Genomic DNA, 19,157 nt, shown 5'->3' with positions numbered 1-19,157 from the left:
CGGTGCGACACATCACTAGCCGCAGTTCATGCCAGACGGGAAGGTCGGGGGTCAATCTGCTGAGTTTCGTGGTGATGAATGAGGAGCCTGGGACGTGAGAGCTGAGGGCTGGGAGGCTGTTGCTTTGAGAGGTTGAGAAAATGGCTTCCCAAACCAAATGAGCTCGAAATGTTCAACATGGGTGAGGATTTAGCAGTAATCAGAAAAGAAAGAATTACTCCACAGCATTCAATTTGTCCTGTGTCTCAGTCGCCTTGCATAAAGAAGTGATACTCTGTGTAAAGAAGTGATACTCTCGGCATAAAGAAGTGATACTCTCTGCGTAAAGAAAGGTGCGCTATTCCGGCTCTCGCCTCTCCATCCACACCGACCAACATTTGAGACTGGCGGTTCTGACTCTCACTCTGTTTTTTTGTTCTGATGAGATTAGCTTACGACTTTGACTTGTTTTCCCTTCTCAGGCGTATGGCTCTGATCTGATCTTATTGTCTCCTCAGTGGCGATGACACCTTCCCACCTTTGCATGTATTTTGTTCGAAGACTGTCCTACAGTATACGCCGTGTATGTGGGTGGTGATAGGGGTAGTACTGTATACCTAGTGAAATAAATAATCCTACTCTCTGTACTTTATGTACCTAGGTACCTTCGCCGGCATATAGCAGTTACCTAGGCGTAAATAGGTAGTTGTTGAGTACCGTAGTAATACTAAATAGATACGGTTACGATTTTAAGTACGAGTCGTAATAAAAGTTAGTACTTAGACCGTACTTATTAAAAATACGTACTATAGAAGATATATGATAATCTAACAAGACGTCTCGATATTATATACGTATTAGTATATAATGAATATTATCGTAATATTACGTATTCCGTAGATTCTAATATAGATTTTAAGTACGGTAGCGTAAGTTTTCTATAATAGCGAGCTAATACGTATTAGAATATATTATATATTAGTTTTATAAACGATATTAGTACGGTTTCTATAATTTTAATACTACTATACCGCTAGATACTATTTAGATAGAGATATACGATAGAGTATATAAAGATAGAATATATTATTAAATTCTCGTATATTTAGCTACGAAGTTAGATAATCCTTTATACTATCTATCGTACTCTAAAAAATTCTATCTAGGCTTATCTTCTATCTTAGTAAAGTACTATTCCTTTTCGGTTTCTATCTAATATATCTATTCTCCCTATTATTCCTAGCGTAGAGTAGACGTATTATTATTATATTAATAATATAAAGTAGAACGTATAACGTGGATAATAAGCGAGCTGGCCAGATAAGCGAGCTAGCCACTCTAACCCGACCACCTTAATATAATCGGCCTATACTTAATCGGCCTATACTTAACCACTATATATTAAATTGTTTAGAATTACTTAGATTCCTCTTCCTTAGACGAAGTAATAACTACTTAATAGGTTCTAGAGTTATACCCGACGTTGCCGTAGACACCATACCGCCGCGCGCGCGTTTTAGGTCTCTAACTTAAACTACTCTTCGATAACCTTTCCTGCTTCACTACGACCTAAATACGACTACGAGACTCTAGACGCTATCCCTCCTTAAGCGTCATGCTCCCTCCAGCGCGTAGTTGCTTCTTTTTCGCGCGGCGACGGCGGCTAAGTAGTGTATTATCCTCGCGTAGTAACTTAACCTCGGACTTTAATAACGCGATCTAATATATAATTCCCGTCGTACCCTTCGTGAACTAGTTAATAGCCTTAAGAATCGGTATCGATAAGCTTCCTTAATAACCGAAGACTCGATTCTTAATAAAGGTAGACTACGAGGTAGCCTTAGTTAGGTTATTAGGCGTCTTTAATACCTATACTTAGGTCGCCGTAATACTAGATATATCGAGTATAGGTATCCGTAGCTTTATATCTAGACGAGTAATTATACTTTCCGAGTCGTAAGGAACGAGCTCGGCCCCTCTAAATCCTCTCTAGACGTTTTAAACCGTTATCGTTTACTAAAAAGCGGCTAAAAACGCGAGAAAGAAATCCTTCTTCGAAATATAGATAGTACCGGCCCGGACTCTCTTCTTAATTTAACTACCGTACGCCCGTTTTAACGGACTAAAACACCTAACGTCGAGAGGCTAGAGGATATAAAATAAATAAGGCGATATATAGAGGGTAACGTGGATGATAAGCGAGCTGGCCAGATAAGCGAGCTGGCCACTCCAACCCGACCATCTCAACATAATCGGCCTATACTTAACCACCACACATTGAATTGTTTGGAATTACTCAGATTCCTCTTCCTCAGACGAAGTAATAACTACTTGACAGGTTCTGGAGTTATGCCCGACGTTGCCGCAGACATCACACCGCCGCGCGCGCGTTTCAGGCCTCTGACTTAAACCACTCTCCGACAACCTTTCCTGCTTTACTACGACCTGAATACGACTACGAGACTCTAGACGCTGTCCCTCCTCAAGCGTCATGCTCCCTCCAGCGCGTAGTTGCTTCTTTTTCGCGCGGCGACGGCGGCTAAGTAGTGCATTGTCCTCGCGTAGTGACTTAACCTCGGACTTCAATAACGCGATCTGATGCATAATTCCCGTCGCACCCTTCGTGAACTGGTCAATGGCCTCAAGAATCGGTGTCGGTGAGCTTCCTTGATGACCGGAGACTCGATTCTTGATGAAGGTGGACTGCGAGGTAGCCTCAGTTAGGTTATTAGGCGTCTTTGACACCCATACTTAGGTCGCCGCAATACTGGGTGCATCGGGTGTAGGTGTCCGACCACCAAGCTCGAGCCGGCGGCGCTTGTCTAGGAGTACATGATTTTGGTCGCCTTTATTGTGCAATGGATCATCAGGCCTGAGCGAGCTAGGTTCTGAGCTGTCGGAGCAGTGTCTTAGGGAATTGAAATGTGGAAATCCAAGAGATGGGCTGTCAAAGCATCAAGCACCCTCTTATGCATGGATGGACTAATAAACTTATGAAAAGGGAACACATTGGACTATTTGTCACACTCATCAGAGCCGTACGTAGCATAGCATACATGAATGAAGGCCGGGGGATGAAAAGATAGATGTCTACAGTATCGATCGAGCAATCAGTGCTGGGTATCATCATCAACTTGACGCCAAGCGAGGAGATTGCTGCACCTATCCTATGTACTGGCAGCTTGTATTCCTCTCTATATGCTGTCCCAATCTCACTTCCTCGCCTCGTAGTGAATCGACACACGAATCTGGGCATCGATGGACGAGCACATACGTACGGACAAATCAAACCAGTATCAATCCTAACCTCTGAATTCACTTGCTTGCTTGCTTGCTCGTCCCATGATGGCATTGAGCCAATTGCACCATGTGCTATCCATACCATGAGGCATTTACTGCTGCTTTGCCACCATTCGTGTCGTGGATCAAACTACGCGTAATTATTCGAGCATGGCTGTGCGAACCAGACAATTGAACGCCTCAGTGGACTCTGCACTGCCACCGCAGTCAAGTGTTGGGACAGAAAAGTTGATGAGTGGCGGGGTCCGGTCAGGCGAACGCGAACGCGAAGTCGAGGGTGCCACTATCAACGCTCGCCAGTCAGACATACTATGCCGTAGAGCCGCAGGACACGCAGCAGATTCAGAGGCTGAATTGATGACCTTTCCAGCGATTAGACAGAGAGCTCTTTGTAGGATTGCAGCGTGGCATATTTCTCGTGAATCGATTTCCTCGCGTGGGTGTGGAGGAGTTGCGGACACGTTCCAGTAGATCTGGTGGAGAATTCGGAGAATTACCCCACACTCTACCACGTTCACTGGCATTACACGGAGAAACAGCTCAACACCTACCACAGACATACAAAGTATGAAGCGAAGCGTCATCAGAAGTGTTGGGCAAAGTGCAGACAAAGTGCAGCAGTCTTGGCTAAACGCGAGAGTCATATAAGCAGCTCCCCCCCTCGCCTCTTGCTCAGTTTTTCTTTCTTCCTTCAGATCACAATCACACTACACACACACACAAGCCACAGATACACTCCACGATACCACAATCATGGGTTGTTGTTTCAGCAAGAAGACTTCCGACGAGACTGAGTCCGCTCCTCGACTAGTCAAGTCTACCAGCTCACCGCCACCAACTCCCTCTATGAGGAACTCGGCGATGAAACCCGCTGCCAGCCAGGCCGCCCGACCATCTCGGCGAGGAGCCATCCGGGGACGCGGAGCCCCTCAGACGTTGTCGGCTCGTGGTCAGGGCCCTGTTCGCAAGAATAGGCAACCCTACTATGAGACGGTGACCGATGAGGCGTTTCTGACGTTGTCGGGTCGGAGTCAGGGCCCTGCTCGCAAGAGCAGGCAACCCTACTACGAGACGGTGACTGACGAAACATTCCGCCGACCCAGCTGACGAATCTCTGCGGTGTGACGGCGGCCTGGTGAGGCTTCGTCAGCAAGCTTCAATATAGGTGACCTCTGGCTTAGTAGCGCTGTCAGCGAACAACAGAGCGAGTCCTTGAGGGCCCAATGGCAAGTCTCAGGCAGAACTGGGGTCAGTTGTTTGAGTGAATAGATGATGAGGGAGAGTGTCGAGGCCGGGTGGGACGAGGCGGTTGTTGCAGTTTTGACGATGATGTTGTTTTGGTTTTGTCTTTTTTCGCGCCGGCGGTAGTGTTTGTGATCTCCCAGCAGCGAAGCCCGAGGTGAAAGGATGGAAGTCCGCCAGACGGAAGCCAGAGGCCTAGCTGTTGCATGACAAGTCAACCTGTTCTCCAAGATTCGGTGAAAGAATGGAACTCCGCCAGACGGAAGCCGATGCCAGAGACAGCCGATGACCGAGACAACACACACACACACATATCCTTACCACATCCTTATCTCCCTACAATCCTACACACACACTCTCTCCCTACAATCCTACACACTCACACACTCTCTCTCCTCTCCTATAGACTCTCTCTCTCTCTCTCTCCTACAACTCTCTCCTACAACTCTCTCCTACAACTCTCTCCTACAACTCTCTCCTACAACTCTCTCCTACAACTCTCTCCTACAACTCTCTCCTACAAACTCTCTCCTCAGCTCTCACTGTCTCGTTCGACTCTCTCTCCTCCTCTCTCTCCTACAAACTCTCTCATTGTTATCATCATTGTTATTGTCATTCGTGTCCTTGACTCAGTGGAAGTTCGGAACTCCGCCGACCAGAACCTGAAGTCATCGACACCGGCGTTTGGGTTTGCTTTCTCATTGTTATTGTCATTGCTATTGTCATTCGTGTTCTTTGACTCAGTGGAAGTTCGGAACTCCGCCTACCAGAACCTGCAGTCATCGACACCGGTGTTTGGATTTGGATTTTCAATTATCTTCAGGGTACCCTTTTTGCGCATGGGGCCCGCTCCATCATTGCTCTCTGCCTTGTGCAGGGCTTTGGAGGGGTGCTTTTCAGTCTTTCTTTTCTCCGTCGCTGCCGCCAGTCTCTCTCTTTGCTCCGTCGCTGTCACCGGTCTCTTTCTTTTCTTCGTAGCCGCCGCAAGTCGCCGCCGCCAGTCATGAGGAGGCACGTAAGGATCATGAGACGCTAGTGGTGACGTGTACGTAGGTACTATACTACTATGTCCATAGTGGTCAGGTGTACGTAGGTACTACTATGTCCATAATGGTGAGGTGTACGCACTATCTATGTCCACAGCAGTTCTGTGATCTCTCGTCTACTGTTCTACTATCGGCATAGCCGTCCTCGCCCACCATTGGTGTGGTCATGTCGTCCTCGTTGATGAAGAATCGGCGGCGGCGGCGGCGGCGGCAACAACAACACCACCCAAGCATGTACTTCAGTCGTGTAGGTAGCGTAGGCAGCGCAAGTATGTACTCCGTAATAGTGCAGTCTGTATGTACTCCCTAGCAGAGCAGTGCAGTCATCAGCATGCTTTACGATAGAAAGAGCACTCTATCATTGTCTCTGGCGGCCTCCTACCTTCTACTCTCTAACCCAACACTGGGAATTCACTCTCCGCATCGACATCGACGTATGTACAATGTACAGAGGGTGCCGTGCAGTCGGCTCATTCGAGGCACGCCTCCGTAATCGTATTCAGATTAATTGCAGCCCTGAAGCCCTGAAGCCTAAGCCCAAAGTTGTCAAACTTAGGCACTAACTTACAGTAGGCATTCCCAGCCTTGTGCTTTAATCAGAAAGCTGGTTTAGGCATGCTACAGACAAAGCTGATTTAGGTATGCTACAGGCACTATATAAGGTATATATAGCATGCGCTCCCCCTGTGACCTTTGATAGACAACATGGAACATTTCAACCTTTGACAAAGGTGAGGCAGCCTTCGCCTTAACACTCCCCTACTGCACGCATATTAAGATGATGTTGAAAATTGATATTTCGGATTCCTGTGTCCTGGATGGATTGATTGATTCATTGATTGATTAATACCACATACATAGTACGCTGACTTCCTGTATACCTACCACATACAGTCTTACGATGACTTCCTGCACAGTACTACGATGACTTCCTGCACAGTACTACGATGACTTCCTGCACAGTACTACGATGACTTCCTGTATACCCAGTATTGATTATTGGCTCCTACTATCTACTTACTACCCACTGCTCACAGGCGGAATGATGCCGACCTCATCACCCGCTTGAATCAGCAAGTCCAACCCCAGTCCCTGTCCGGATTCTTCATCTGCATTTCCATCTCGTCGTGCTGGTATATCCCCCTTCTCCGCATCAAATGTGCTTTGCTGGCCCGCCTTCTCATCTCCTCCATACTTGCCCGCCTCCTCATCTACTCCATAGTTACGATCCCCCAGGTCGGCCACGGGATCTAGACCCTCCAGGTCGATGTCCAAATACTCCAGATTCACCGTCACTGCGGCGCTTTTGAGCACCTTTTCCGCAAAGCCGGGGAACAGGCGCTCGAGGGTCCTGAAGACCTGCCTCAACGAACTCGGCGCAGGTAGAACTAGCGTTTCCATGTCGGTGTAGGTCGAGGCTGAGGCGAAGAGGAGGAGTGTGAATGTCCCAGTAGTCCCTGTCCCTGTCCCAGTCCTAGCCTCAGTGACTCCTCCTCTTACTGTCCCAGGGCCCGTTTCTGGCCCGATCGTGGTCGCTCCAGCTCCAGCTCCAGTGCCTGTTCCCTTTTCCCGGAACCCAGCAGGTTGAGATATACCAGATGTGCTAGGTTCTATCCCGGTTCCTGTTTCCGTCGACGGGGCATCCATCGTCGGCTGGGTGTCGTGTGTCCAACGCAGCGTGGTAAGTTACCGTAAGTCCAGGTCAAGTCGACGGGCCCAAGGTCGAATCAAGCGAAGCCTGGACCGTCGTAGTGGTTGTGCCGAATGAGGCTGACTCGGGTCCTAGCCTTGACCTTAGCCTTGATGCCGTACACCGACTGAGTCTAGTCGTCTCCGAATCTATCCTGTAATGTCCTCTCAAGCTCCCGATCTGCAAATATGGTCGTGGCCGCTTGTGGGACGCAAGGGCTCAACCTCGAGTTGGCATCACTCTCCTACCACAGAACGGAGGAATACTGTATAGCTGAGTAGAATCCGTCGGAGCACGGAAAGGCGAGAATGGGCAATTGTGTCGTTTGTCTCTCGGTCCTCCGCCCGCCGCCTGGTCAGCTTGGTTGAACGTCCTCTGCCTGTTTTCGTTCTACCTCATATGGCCTTCTAGGTGAAAAGAGTGAGCCGACGAGGTGCCAGTTCTAGACCAGAACCAACCTAGCGTAACAAGGCCCGAAGTCCTGACTCGCCCTGACAAGAAGCGACGATTACTTCCTTCGCGTTCCGTGAACGAAAAGTCCCTTGTCTTGCTGAACCAGATCGTGAATTTCTGCCCGGTCTGCACCCTGTCTGCGTGAAGTCTGTCCTGTGAACAGACAAAAAACGTCCGTGGCTCTGACCATTTGATGACCAAGTGTAACATTAGTATGGGAGATTAGATAAAGAGATCTCGGAACGGAAAAATATTAATCCGAATGATCGGGAAACGTGATTTCCCATTGTAATCCCCAATATAAAATACCTGGCTACAGATGACATCATTACGTAGAACTCCAAATATCTGGTCTGACTTGTGTCTCGATTCTGCCCGTCCACAAAACCTCACAAAGAGGAATGCCTGTATCCATAAGAGTGCCATCTCATGATGCATGCACACACTAGAAACAAATCTCCCAACACTCAATTTTGGATCTTTCCATATTCACCACAATCACCATGATATTCTCCTCACTCCCACAACAAGAACCGCTCTCTTTGTTTGCAGTTTGAAAGTTGAAGTTTGCCGTCTGCAGTGAGCCGTACACATACTCTCCCTAATGCTCAAGTAGTCTCAAGCTCCCTTGCACCACAACATTCTCCAAGATCGAACCCGGTGGAATGTCAATGGTGCTGTTTTCGGTTGCAACAATGATGACAGTACCTGGCAACATCAATTAGCATTTGGAAACTTTCAAGAGGCGTCCCAAACTCACCTTTCAGGACAATACCACGGCCGAAGTTGACATCACCAGTGACGGTCAAATGGTCCAACTCAACAATGTTGGGGATGCTACCAATTCGCTTCTGGAATTGAGCCACCTTCTTAAAGTCACTGCCCAGCTTAATAAGTGGAGCAGGACCGAAGCGGTTGGGATCGATGATCAATTGACCGTGACTCAAGGTGTAGAGGTTAGATTTGACGAGCATGAGATCGGAACAGGTCTTGACAGGCAAGAAACGTCGTCGAGGGACATTGACACCATGGGAGTTCCTGAAATGTTTGATGGCAGCACCCACTGCGGTTTCGAGTTGAATGATACTGACATCGGCCTCTCCCTTCTTATCGGCAGGGATGGATTTCTCATTGGGAATGATTTCCATTTCGAGTTCGTTGGCCTCGACCACACGCTTGATGGCTCGAAGGTTCATCCAGATGTTGTTGGTGTTGAAGTACTTGAACTTCTTGATCGACTTGAATTCGTTGACGTATTGCTTAGGGACTTGAGCGATTTCGAGCAATCTCGCTTTGCCTTCATAGTCGATAATCGTGCCACCTTTTACGTCGGCCTTGGTCTTGTCGGTCAACTCCATAATGTACTCGGCCTTGCTTTCCACCATGTGCTGCAAGATGCGAAGATCAACTACGGCACCCAGGTTGTCGGCGTTGGATAGGAAGATAATCTCAATACCACGGTCAATAAGCTGGTCGAGAATGCCACTGTTGTAGAGAGACTCGAACACATCTCCGTGACCAGGAGGATACCAGTCCGAGAGTTGAGAGTCATACGACTTTGGTGCAGGTAGAAGGGAGTCCTTGAGAACACGAGGGTATCGGGACTGGTTGAAGGTGAGAATGTCGATGTTGTGGCCTTCGTACTTCTTGATGATGGAGGCAGTGTCTTCATCGGTGTTGAAGCTGTTCATCAGGACGAAGGGAACATTGACGTCATAGGTGCGGTTCAGATATTCAATCTGTCGGACAGAAAGGTCGAGGAAAGACATGCCATCTCTGACCTCGATGACGGATTTGGGACCGACACAACCCATGGAGGTACCGAGGCCGCCGTTGAGCTTGACAACGGCCAGCTTGTTCAAGAACTCAACAGCGTCACTGTTTGGCAGATCGTCGTAGCTGACGACTTGGTTTGGGTTGGGAGGATTGATTTTGGCCCAGTCAATGGTGTTTCCCTTGGCTCTGTCGTTGAGGTATCTTCTGAACAATGCAAAGAAATTGTCCATTTCCGCTTCAAATCTCTTTTTTTCTGCAGGATCCTTCACCGTATCTGAGAGGGCGTTGAGGGAATTGCGCATCTGGCTGGCTGCCACGTTGGTGGAGGTGTTCTCAAAGGCCTGCATGGTAGGATCTCTTGTCAGTGTATGATCTTGGGGGTAACCATCGGTAGTCTTCTCTAGGTCGAAGGATGAAGAGGCATTGAGAGGCATTTTGTCTGGTGCGACGGGAAGTGCAGCTCGGGGAGAACGAGTGGCAGCGAGGAGAAAGTGCCCAGTTGCCGGGTTGAGACCCAGCCAAGGTGGTGAAGGTGAAAACGATGAAATGAAGAGTTCGAGATGGTTTAAATTGCAGCTAGCCATCTCAAGGCACATCTCAAGACATCGGATGGGGACGGCCTGTGATATCAGGCCCGTGCGGTGGAAAGGAACGGCGGATCTATCCAATATTCAAGGTAGATGGCACCGAATCGGGAAGGGGGAGGATGTGATAACATCTTAGCTCTGACTTACCACATGAGATTGTGACTTGCCATGGTGTCTACCCTCAGCAGAAGGCACGCCGTTACTGCTGTTGGACCCGGGGCCTTGAGGGCGGAGGTGGGAGGGAATAGCTTTGGAGGCCATGGCTGCACCCGGTAGCGACCGTGCGAAGGACACCGAGGATCAGGTTTCAGCTGGAGATGTCTGGAGATTGATCAGAAACAGGAGATGGAGGATTACACCTGCTGGGAGATGGAGCGCAGGAGAGGTGAAGGAGAGGAGGAAGAGAGAGACGGAAGACAGAAGATGAGGGAAAAGTGAAGGTAAGGTAGCTAAGCGACCGTACACCGCAGGTAGAGGGCGGAGCGACCGTTGTGTCTCAACTGGGCAAGCTGTTGTTAGCGGTACGTGGGGGAGGAGATGGCGACGGCGATGATCATGACCGTGGCCTTAGGCCCTCTAGAAGGCTCCAGGCACCTAAGGTACGCCAATTACTCGCGCACGAAAAGGCTATTCGCCGAACAGAGACAGAGGGCCGCTTCAACCCGTTCAAGCTTGAATTTCATGTACATAACGCCCGAGGGCCCCTTTCCCACCTAAACCTTGTCGTTGACTCTTGCAGGGCCTGCACCGATGATCCCACGTCATTTCTCTAGCCAGGATCCAGATAAGCCAACCCTGCCTCTGGTGCCTTTGGTGCCTTGGTCCTTAGCGGTGACGTGGTCAGTAAATTATTAGCCCCGGCCTTCCTAAGCCCTGATTCACCGAAGCCTAAGCCCCTAAGCCGCTTGCTTCTGCTCAACCACTCAACATGCGTATGTCGGGCGCCCTCGAACTTTGCTGTTCGTTGATCACCACCTCAATCCTCGGTGCTTCGGCAAGATAGACGTTATACACATCCTTCATGTTTGCTAGATTGAGAAACAGCATCAATCACCGACCAGGCCTCTCTCAGCTAGCTAATGCAGACTTGAGACCTTTGTGATTACCCGAGTCTCACCGCTCTCGCCTCGACCCATGTCTACCGACTGTAACTCCTCATAGGGTCAGACCCTTGCTGTTCCCAACACTCAGAAAAAGGAGTAAAATGTGTGGCGCTTCAAAAAATGCACATGCTTGGACGAATGTACCGAAAATTGATTAGGGATTTTATTTCATGTTTATTAGTTCCTGCGCAGTTCATTAATACCCGCTAGGACTAGTTGCTCCCCTGCCAGCCATAAGGAGACAACAGCATAATTTTTGGTATCACTGCAATTCAAAGCACAAGGAATGAGGCGCCGGGAGAAGAGGTGGCCGGAATGCTCGAGCTGGTGCTCTCCGCCGGAATATTCCCCTTGCGCTCCAGTGAACGCCCACGCTGAAAATGGTCATCGCTTCTGCAGCATTGTTTTGCCTCCCTATTGTGCATCGTGCCTACTGCTCACCTCCCTTCGCCCGAAGAAGCTTCGTCGTCCCTCTCGCCTCGAGTCTGGACTATCCCGCCCACTGCTTGTTGGCTTGAGGCCATCCGCAACGCCGGTGTCGTTCGGGGTAAAGGTGCTGCGGATGGTGACAGTGCCTGGTCCGGCTTTCACGGCGTGCTCGGAGCCGCTGCCCTGATCAGATACGAAAAAGAGGCCTTCTCCCAAGTCTTTAGATCGGAACGTGTCGTGATCCTTGACCACAAGCTGGAACTGCGTGTCGGCCGTACATGGCACCTTGAAATTCTCGTGGCTCGTGTCAAATTCCACAGTTCCCGAAGTCGACTTGATAGCTTTGGTCTTGAACAGCTCTTTCCCGCCTCTGGGTCCCAGCATCTTAACATGGACACGAACATCGGCCCCAGGAGGGTACCCGCTGGCCGACACGAGGATGAAACTTGCGGTTCCCGTCTCTCCGCCTCTGGGAGTGTTGGTCACCGACGAGTGATTGCTCTTGGTGCGAGAAAGCGTGAAATTAGATGGCGTTACCGGAGAGGCGGCTCCATCCATCAAAGGAGGTAGTTTGGCCGGCGTGGTTGCTGGGGTCACAATGCCTTCATCTGTCGCCACAGATCCATTGACGCTGGACGGGGTTTCATCTTTGCTTCCGCGGCCAGTCAGACCACGTTTGATAAACGATGCTCCTTTGACAACTCCGCCGCCCACTTTACCGACACCTTTGACCGGAGCACCAATCACCTTTCCTGCAGGCGCAAATGTACCCGAGAATGTTGAAGTCCCTTGCCGAGCTCGGGTGATGTAGTCGGGTTTGAACAACAGTCTAAGTCGAATGACACCTGATTTGCCATCCAACGTATAATGCAACTCCTGTGGTTGGAACGGCTCCAAACCCCGTAGATCGATGGCGGAGGCACCCAAGTGGTCAGCCTTGTCACCAAAGTCCCAGTCGTACACATCAACTTTGAACTCGGCTGCTGTCCTGGAAGGAACCGGCACCTCGAAGAATTCGTTCCAAGCAGGGTGTAATGTCTTCTTCTGTACCTTGGTCTTGTATACCTCTTTGCCCCCGAGTCTAAATTTGCAGTACGGGTCACTGTATCCGTTCCGGTCGGCCGAGGGAAGATCCGCCGCATCAAGCACATCCACTCGAAGAGTGCCCATATTGTTGATGCTCTCGCTGGGATCAAGTTTCATTTTGACGGGTAAATACTTCAGGATAACAACCACCTTGTTGACCGCTCCGTTATTGCTCCTGAGAGTGAGTTCTGTCGGCTTATACAAGCATTGCTGTAGAGTGGTAAGAGTTGGACCTGTCAGTTTAGCAACCACGTTGTCCTCGTCCTGCTTCCCAGTCTTGTCGGCTTTTTCAGTAAGTCGCAGAGTGATTCGAGACATGTCGATCTCCCGAACCATGGCATCTCCGGTCTCCCCAAAATGGTGATCCCGTTGTCTGATTTTGGATGAGCTGTATGCGGGGAAAGCATGATCATCCATTAGCACCTCAAGGTGAACATCGGTGATTGCGAAATGGCCCTCGACAAGCTGAAATATTAGGAGCCCAGATTCTGTAACATGTTAGCAATGTCAGCAGCATATGAGAGATTACCCTACCGTATTTATTGAGATCCTCGGTTGTTATTCTGATCTTTGGCGCCTGCTTGGGCTGGGCCGTAAACGTAGAGCTGTGGATAGATGAGGCTCCATTGGCCTGACCGCCAACCCTGGCAGCCGTATCAATGCTTTGCCGGATATCTGTACTCGCCCGCGAGATCTCTGCCGAGGGTTTGGCATCAATCGATGACTTCTTGCTGTGTGAAGGCGCCCCGACCGTAGTTCCAGTAGCGTCAATTGCGGCCTGGGCAGTGCGCTCATCCTCTTCTTCTTCAGGGTCGACCACGTTCAGGGTCGGGAAAAAGGAGACGGTGTAATTAATGGTACCTTTTGATTCACCGCTCCCACCAAGACGCAGTCCGCCAGAAAGGGGTGTTCTGGTATCGTTGACTTCATACCCGCCCTCGTCGCTTTCTTTGATGTAGTCCGAGGCTGAAATCTGAACGAGGCCCAAAGAACGATCTTTTCCAAGTTTTTCCTCATCCATAACCTCCAGAATGAGCCGCTCGGATGGTGAGTGCACTGGGACGTAGATGACTTCATCCCACTGCGGGTTGAGCTCATTTTGGAATGTGACTGTGCGACCCTTGGGGATCCCAGATAACAATACTCTGGCATATGGATCCGACTTGCCGAGTGTCTCGAAGTTTCGCAGGTTTTGCGCACTTTTGGCATGGATGCGCATGACGCCGATAGGAGTGATATAGCCATCGGATCCACCGACGCCTTTCAGCTCGACTGGCTTCCAGTCAAGCATCAACTTGGCCTTACCACTCTTGGTTCCGTGCAAGTTATACCACTCCTGGCCCTTATCCACCAATTTAAGCAAATCGTCGAGTTTGATCTGGTAAGTGCCTATAATTGGATCGGTGGCGAGACCTCGACTATCTTTGATCACCAATCCAACCCTTGCCTTCTTTCGGTCTGTGATGAGCAGTGACTTTGTGCTGTCCGAGAAGACGGGATTGTTTGTATGCTTAAGCTTGTTGGTTACATGCACTTCCTTGCCGTTCAACAAGAGTACAGCGTAAGGATCCAAGGCACCAACCAGACTCTTGCTGCCATCAAGATCCTTGGCTTGTTCGACGGTAATTCGGGCAATACCGGTGTTGGACTCTGGTGGTGGAAGAATTTCACCGGTTTGAAGCTTCTCTGGTTCTAGGACGGGAAAGAAACGGATGTCTACCTGGACAACTCCGCGGGACTTGCCGTTTGCGAGGACTTCAAGGGACAGGCCCTCATGCTCGGGAACGGACTCGAGCTGGTCCAAGGCAAACGTTGCTGTACCCAGGTGCTTGTCCTTGCGAACATCATTGTAATCATAGACTTGCAAGGTAAGAGCATCCGTGAAATTCGTGATGATAATGTATAGTGTCTCATTCCATCGTGGATTGGCGTTTTCATGGATCGTCTTAGTACGCGCGAGTTCTTTGGAGCCATTCAAAGAGACAACCACGTAAGGATCAGGGGTCCCAGAGAATTTGTCCGGATTCTTCAAGTTGTGAGCGCTGTAAATGGTGACAGCAACAACGCCTACCGCCAGGTCGATGGGGTTGCCTGACAACATCTTGGCGACCTCGACCGGGAAGACATTGGGGGCGTACATCACAGGAGCGAGGTTTCCATGGATCTGCTCTTTAATAAAGCTTTCCAGTCCAGGAATGAAATTGATGTCGAACCCGAATGTGTCACCACCGATCGGCTTGCAGACGTAGTCGATGGTTGGTCGCTCGAGAAAGCAAATGTCGACTCTGTCGATGTGAGGGAAGGGTATCTGCAACTTCATTCGCACCCGCATCAAGCCCGAGAATTCAAAGTCTTCAACGATGATCTTCATCGCCTTGCTGACAACACCTTTGCCGACACGGATCTCCAGTACCACCTTCGGGTTGATCTTGGTTTTGAGTTGGCGCGCCGTCATGTCCATGGTATCGGTCGGAGTAAAGCTGAATTTCCAGTCCATCATCACAACATCGTCCTCCGACTTAGGATAGGTCTTGACATGCTCCATTCGTGGAGGCTTGGTGCCTAAAATGAAGCTCTCCAGCCTCATGCTATCCAAGAACGCGGGGGTCGAGGTACTGAGAACCTGATCAACCGACTGAATGATGGCCTTTGCAAGTTGTGGAGCATAGATTGGCCAGAACTTGACCAGGAAGCTATTCATCCATTCCAGACTTTCGGTATCTGTCTCCAAGCGAGCCTTTGCAAGCTCGCGAGTAACGTCGTCTCTGAAGTTGCGTCTCACGCGCCTGACCGAGGTTCGATAGTAGGTACCGCAAGTGGCCATGATGATCAAGAGCCATCCTAGACCACCGCCGAGCAAAGCGGCCAGCCATGATCCCAGACAAGCAAAGATGATGACGGCGGTGTTGTGGTACCAATCTAGAGGTCTCAGTTTCGAGTCCATTCACACTGGAATGATGAGTATACGCACCGCCGTAGAACTTCTCATCCAGCTTTCCTTCCAAGAGGGTTTGATGATCGAGCAGATTTCCGGCGTCTTTATCTTCCTGCGTCTCACCACTGCCGAAGCGGGGAGCCCAACCGACTTTTGTCCAGTCTTCCTCCTCTTCTTCCGGGGGTGCTCCATTTGCACCTCCAGTGCTGCCGCCGGGTTGTTGAGTAGAGTCCGCTACGGCCAGAGGCTCAGGGGCTGGCAGATCATATTGGTCCGGTTTGCCGTCATCCTGCGTAACCAGGTCAATTAGGACCCAAGACCATGGCAGGCAAGTTACTCACCAGGTCCGTAGCAATACCCACACCCTTAGGTGGACGGGCAGTATCGTTTACCCGCTAGTTGCAGGTTAGCCTTGTGAGTACTTCTAAAATGGGCCATCCTACCGCTCCAGCTTGCGCGGCCTTTTCCTCAGGTGAGGCATTGGCATCGAAGTGCAATGCTGTTGAGCCTGCCTTCTTACTCTCGTTTAGCATAACTCGCTCTGCATCGTCGGCAGTGACAGCACTGTTGGGGTCTTGTGCTGCCTCAATGGCGCCTTGCGCCTTGAGCTCGTTCTTAAAACCGGAGCTCATGGTGGGTATGCGAGGACGGGTCACCAATTCATTACCGGTGCACTGTAGGTTGCGGTAGACATGAGGGAAGAGAAGCTGGACGGCAGGAGGAGTAAGAAACAAAATACGCCTCAATAACTCCTGCCTGTAACTCGGCCTTGTTTGCCTGCAGAAGAGAGAATGAAATAAAATGAAGGTGGTTGACTTGCCTCTTGAGCAGGCGGCTGCTGAACGGATGGGTCCTTCAGTAGGTGGAAGTGCGGAGAGCTTGATTGACGGCTGCGGAACTTGGAAGCTGGGCACTGGAGCACTGACAGTCACTAAGCCGACTCTTGACTAGGTCGGGACCAAGCAAGCTGAACAGTGAACAGGCCGCGTGTGGCATCCGCCCACAGCCACCTTCAATCGAATCGCCCTTTCGATGGTCGATCTCACTTTACAACACTGGTGCCACCGAAGCATTATTATTATGCTACCGAGTACTAGATGATTGAACACTTCCATGCTCAATCCGTCATTCTTGTGCTCGTTTCAAGGCGCCCCTTTCCTCCATAGGACTTGGACTAGCGGCGCAGGTTGTGGCAGAGGCAGGCTTCCTGAGGCTGTCTTCGGTTAATCGCACATGCATGTTGAGCTGGAGAGAACATTCCCTCAGCAGGACCGGGTTTACAGGAGAAGATCAACCTGCTCGAACAACAGACAGAACAACACGTTTCCTTGCTCTATCGTGTCACTGGCCATGCTATGATCCTCCTTGGTGCCACTCACGATACCCTTGCTTGCGTACGCAAGGCGGAGCTACACCTATATCACATACAATAGCTAGCGAGCTCCAGCTTTGCTGATAGGGCCAAGGCTCAGCTGAGGACCGAGTTTCCCGATCGCGCTGCAAACACTGGGGACTGCTGAGGGGAGACACAAACGCTCTGTACAACCAATAAAATAGCGGTGCGTAGCGGTATCTTCCAAATTTCAGCCGAACCCGGCCCGGAGGCGACCGGGATCGCCGGATAGTGTGGGTATGAAAATGATGGCTGATCCGACACCCTTGCGACGAAAGGACAAGAAGACGAGGCAGCCAGGGGAGAAATAAAGAGGAATATCATTGATAAATGCTTTGCATGACTCGCAATACTACTGGTACCACAGCACCGCACAACACAATATCGCTACTTCCGACTACCTTTCTTCTTCAGGCGCACCTTCTCAATAATCTCGGGCTTCTCTCTGCAGGTTGGGCAGTACCAGTCTTCATCTTCGTCCGGCACTTTCTTCATGTTTAAGCAGCCAGTATGGAACCATTGGTATGGGCAGTCGTCGTTCTCGCAAGCAACCATTTCTCCATAGCTGCGTTGGTTACAGAAGCAGTAACGTTTGTCATCTTCGGCCTCTTCATCTTCCATTTCTTCATCTTCGCCCGCATCGGCGTCAGCGTCATCGACAGCTTGCTTCTTAGTACCCCGTCGTCCTCTAGATTGTGAGGCATCTGTTTCTGAAGCATCTGCAGAGGACAAGACCGAATCTGCGTCTTCTGACGCGGTCGTCCCACCTCGTCCGCCTCGAACCGAGGGCGATTGGCCTTTCTTGCGTCCCACCGACAGTCTTCCCTTAGGCATGCCCTTCTGCTTGAGCTTATTGACCTGCTGATGCGAGACCACCTTCTTCGAAAGGCCAGACTTTTTGGGCGGGCCCGTAGTTGGTTGAGAGCTTGCGGTTCGAGGAATACTGCCAGCACGACTTGCTGTGCCGGTGGGAGTCCCTGCTTTCGGCGTACCAGGGCCAAGTGACGACTGTCGAAGACCTGAAGGTTGAACGGGCAGATTTGCACCGGCAAGAGGATTCCCCAACTTCCGTCTCTTGTTGTCCGCGCCTAGAGAGTGTTCGCGTTCTCGTTGGCGTTGTTGCTGGACTGCCGAAGCGGGAGTCGCAGGGGCTGAGCTTCGTTGGGCGGGCGCAGTAGCCGTCACAATCTGTGGAAGTTGCCTAGGTTGAGGTGGTGGCACAGTGGCATTCGTGCTTGTATTCGTCCGATGCGCATTCGCGTTGAGAGCACTAATAGACGCATTTTGTAAAGGAAGGGCTGGGGGCACGTCGACAAGAGCCTTGTGTGACTCGGGTTTGCGGTTGAAGACACTCGGAAGTGGGGGCCCATCAAGCAGCTGACCATCGTTCTGCAGCTCCTTGATTTTCATGTCCAGTTTCTTGACCTGGCGTTCAAGAAGGTTACATGCTTTCTCACTCAAGTTTACTTTCTGATCTTGAAGTTGGAGACAAAAATCGTAATTCTTCTTAACCAGCTCGGTGTATTCGTTCTCTTTGGGGTGCGGTGTGAGAACTCCATTCACCTTGATATGCTTTTGGAGGTTGCTGTCTTTCTGATTGATGGCAGCTAGAAGTTTCTGCAGATCCTTATCCTTGGCCTGGATCTCTTCCATCATGTGGTTGATTTCCGCTGGCAAGTTGGCCGCATCATGGATAAATTGCTCGAGAACCGAGGCGCAGTCTTCATTTGACGCCATTTTGAGTCGGCTATAGCAGGAGACGATACCCTGATGCTCCCAGGCTGTGGCGACTTACGTGTTTCCAGTGAGCGTTCGTTTGTCACGACATATGGCGCAAGGGTAGCAGGATCGATTCGTCTGCCCGTAAAAGGTCGACGTAAGAGATGGCCAGAGCGCCACCGAAGTAGTGCGGAGTGAGTGAAGAGTGCGGTTTGGGGGACGGTGATCTGATATAAGGAGATGGCTGAGGATGTGAAGTTGAAGCGGCGAAGCAAATGGGGCTAGTCCTAGTTGGGCCAAGTGGCGCAGATTCCACGCCACAGCAAATTCGGCCAGCCACATCGCCGTCTGTAAAGCCTCGCATCTCGCATCTCGCATCTCGACTCTGAACTCTTAAGTTCTTCCATCCGTGTCAATTC

General features: G+C 50.4%; 4 protein-coding genes across 4 annotated transcripts; all 4 read right to left on the bottom strand.

Annotated features, from left to right (window-relative positions):
* Positions 1-6,587: 6,587 nt before the first annotated feature.
* A1O3_04471 (uncharacterized protein) lies at positions 6,588-7,214 on the bottom strand (the record flags this gene model as incomplete). Its single annotated transcript, XM_007734600.1, has 1 exon — positions 6,588-7,214. The coding sequence occupies one exon, from the start codon at positions 7,212-7,214 to the stop codon at positions 6,588-6,590; it is 627 nt and encodes a 208-aa protein (XP_007732790.1).
* Positions 7,215-8,311: 1,097 nt separating this feature from the next.
* On the bottom strand, positions 8,312-9,920 carry A1O3_04470 (UTP-glucose-1-phosphate uridylyltransferase; the record flags this gene model as incomplete). The annotated part of the gene is made up of 2 exons (XM_007734599.1): positions 8,312-8,418; positions 8,471-9,920. The coding sequence occupies 2 exons, from the start codon at positions 9,918-9,920 to the stop codon at positions 8,312-8,314; spliced, it is 1,557 nt and encodes a 518-aa protein (XP_007732789.1).
* Positions 9,921-11,590: 1,670 nt separating this feature from the next.
* Positions 11,591-16,258, bottom strand: A1O3_04469 (uncharacterized protein; the record flags this gene model as incomplete). Its single annotated transcript, XM_007734598.1, has 5 exons — positions 11,591-13,179; positions 13,226-15,610; positions 15,663-15,915; positions 15,968-16,021; positions 16,070-16,258. 5 exons carry the CDS (start codon positions 16,256-16,258, stop codon positions 11,591-11,593), a joined length of 4,470 nt encoding a protein of 1,489 aa, XP_007732788.1.
* A 1,148-nt stretch (positions 16,259-17,406) lies between these two features.
* A1O3_04468 (uncharacterized protein) lies at positions 17,407-18,756 on the bottom strand (the record flags this gene model as incomplete). Its single annotated transcript, XM_007734597.1, has 1 exon — positions 17,407-18,756. The coding sequence occupies one exon, from the start codon at positions 18,754-18,756 to the stop codon at positions 17,407-17,409; it is 1,350 nt and encodes a 449-aa protein (XP_007732787.1).
* Positions 18,757-19,157: the final 401 nt, after the last annotated feature.

The sequence above is a fragment of the Capronia epimyces genome (genome assembly GCF_000585565.1).
Source record: "Capronia epimyces CBS 606.96 chromosome Unknown aczIQ-supercont1.3, whole genome shotgun sequence".
Lineage (NCBI taxonomy): Eukaryota > Fungi > Ascomycota > Eurotiomycetes > Chaetothyriales > Herpotrichiellaceae > Capronia > Capronia epimyces.
Note: the sequence above shows the minus strand (reverse complement) of the source record. Positions and strands in the feature narration are given on the sequence as shown.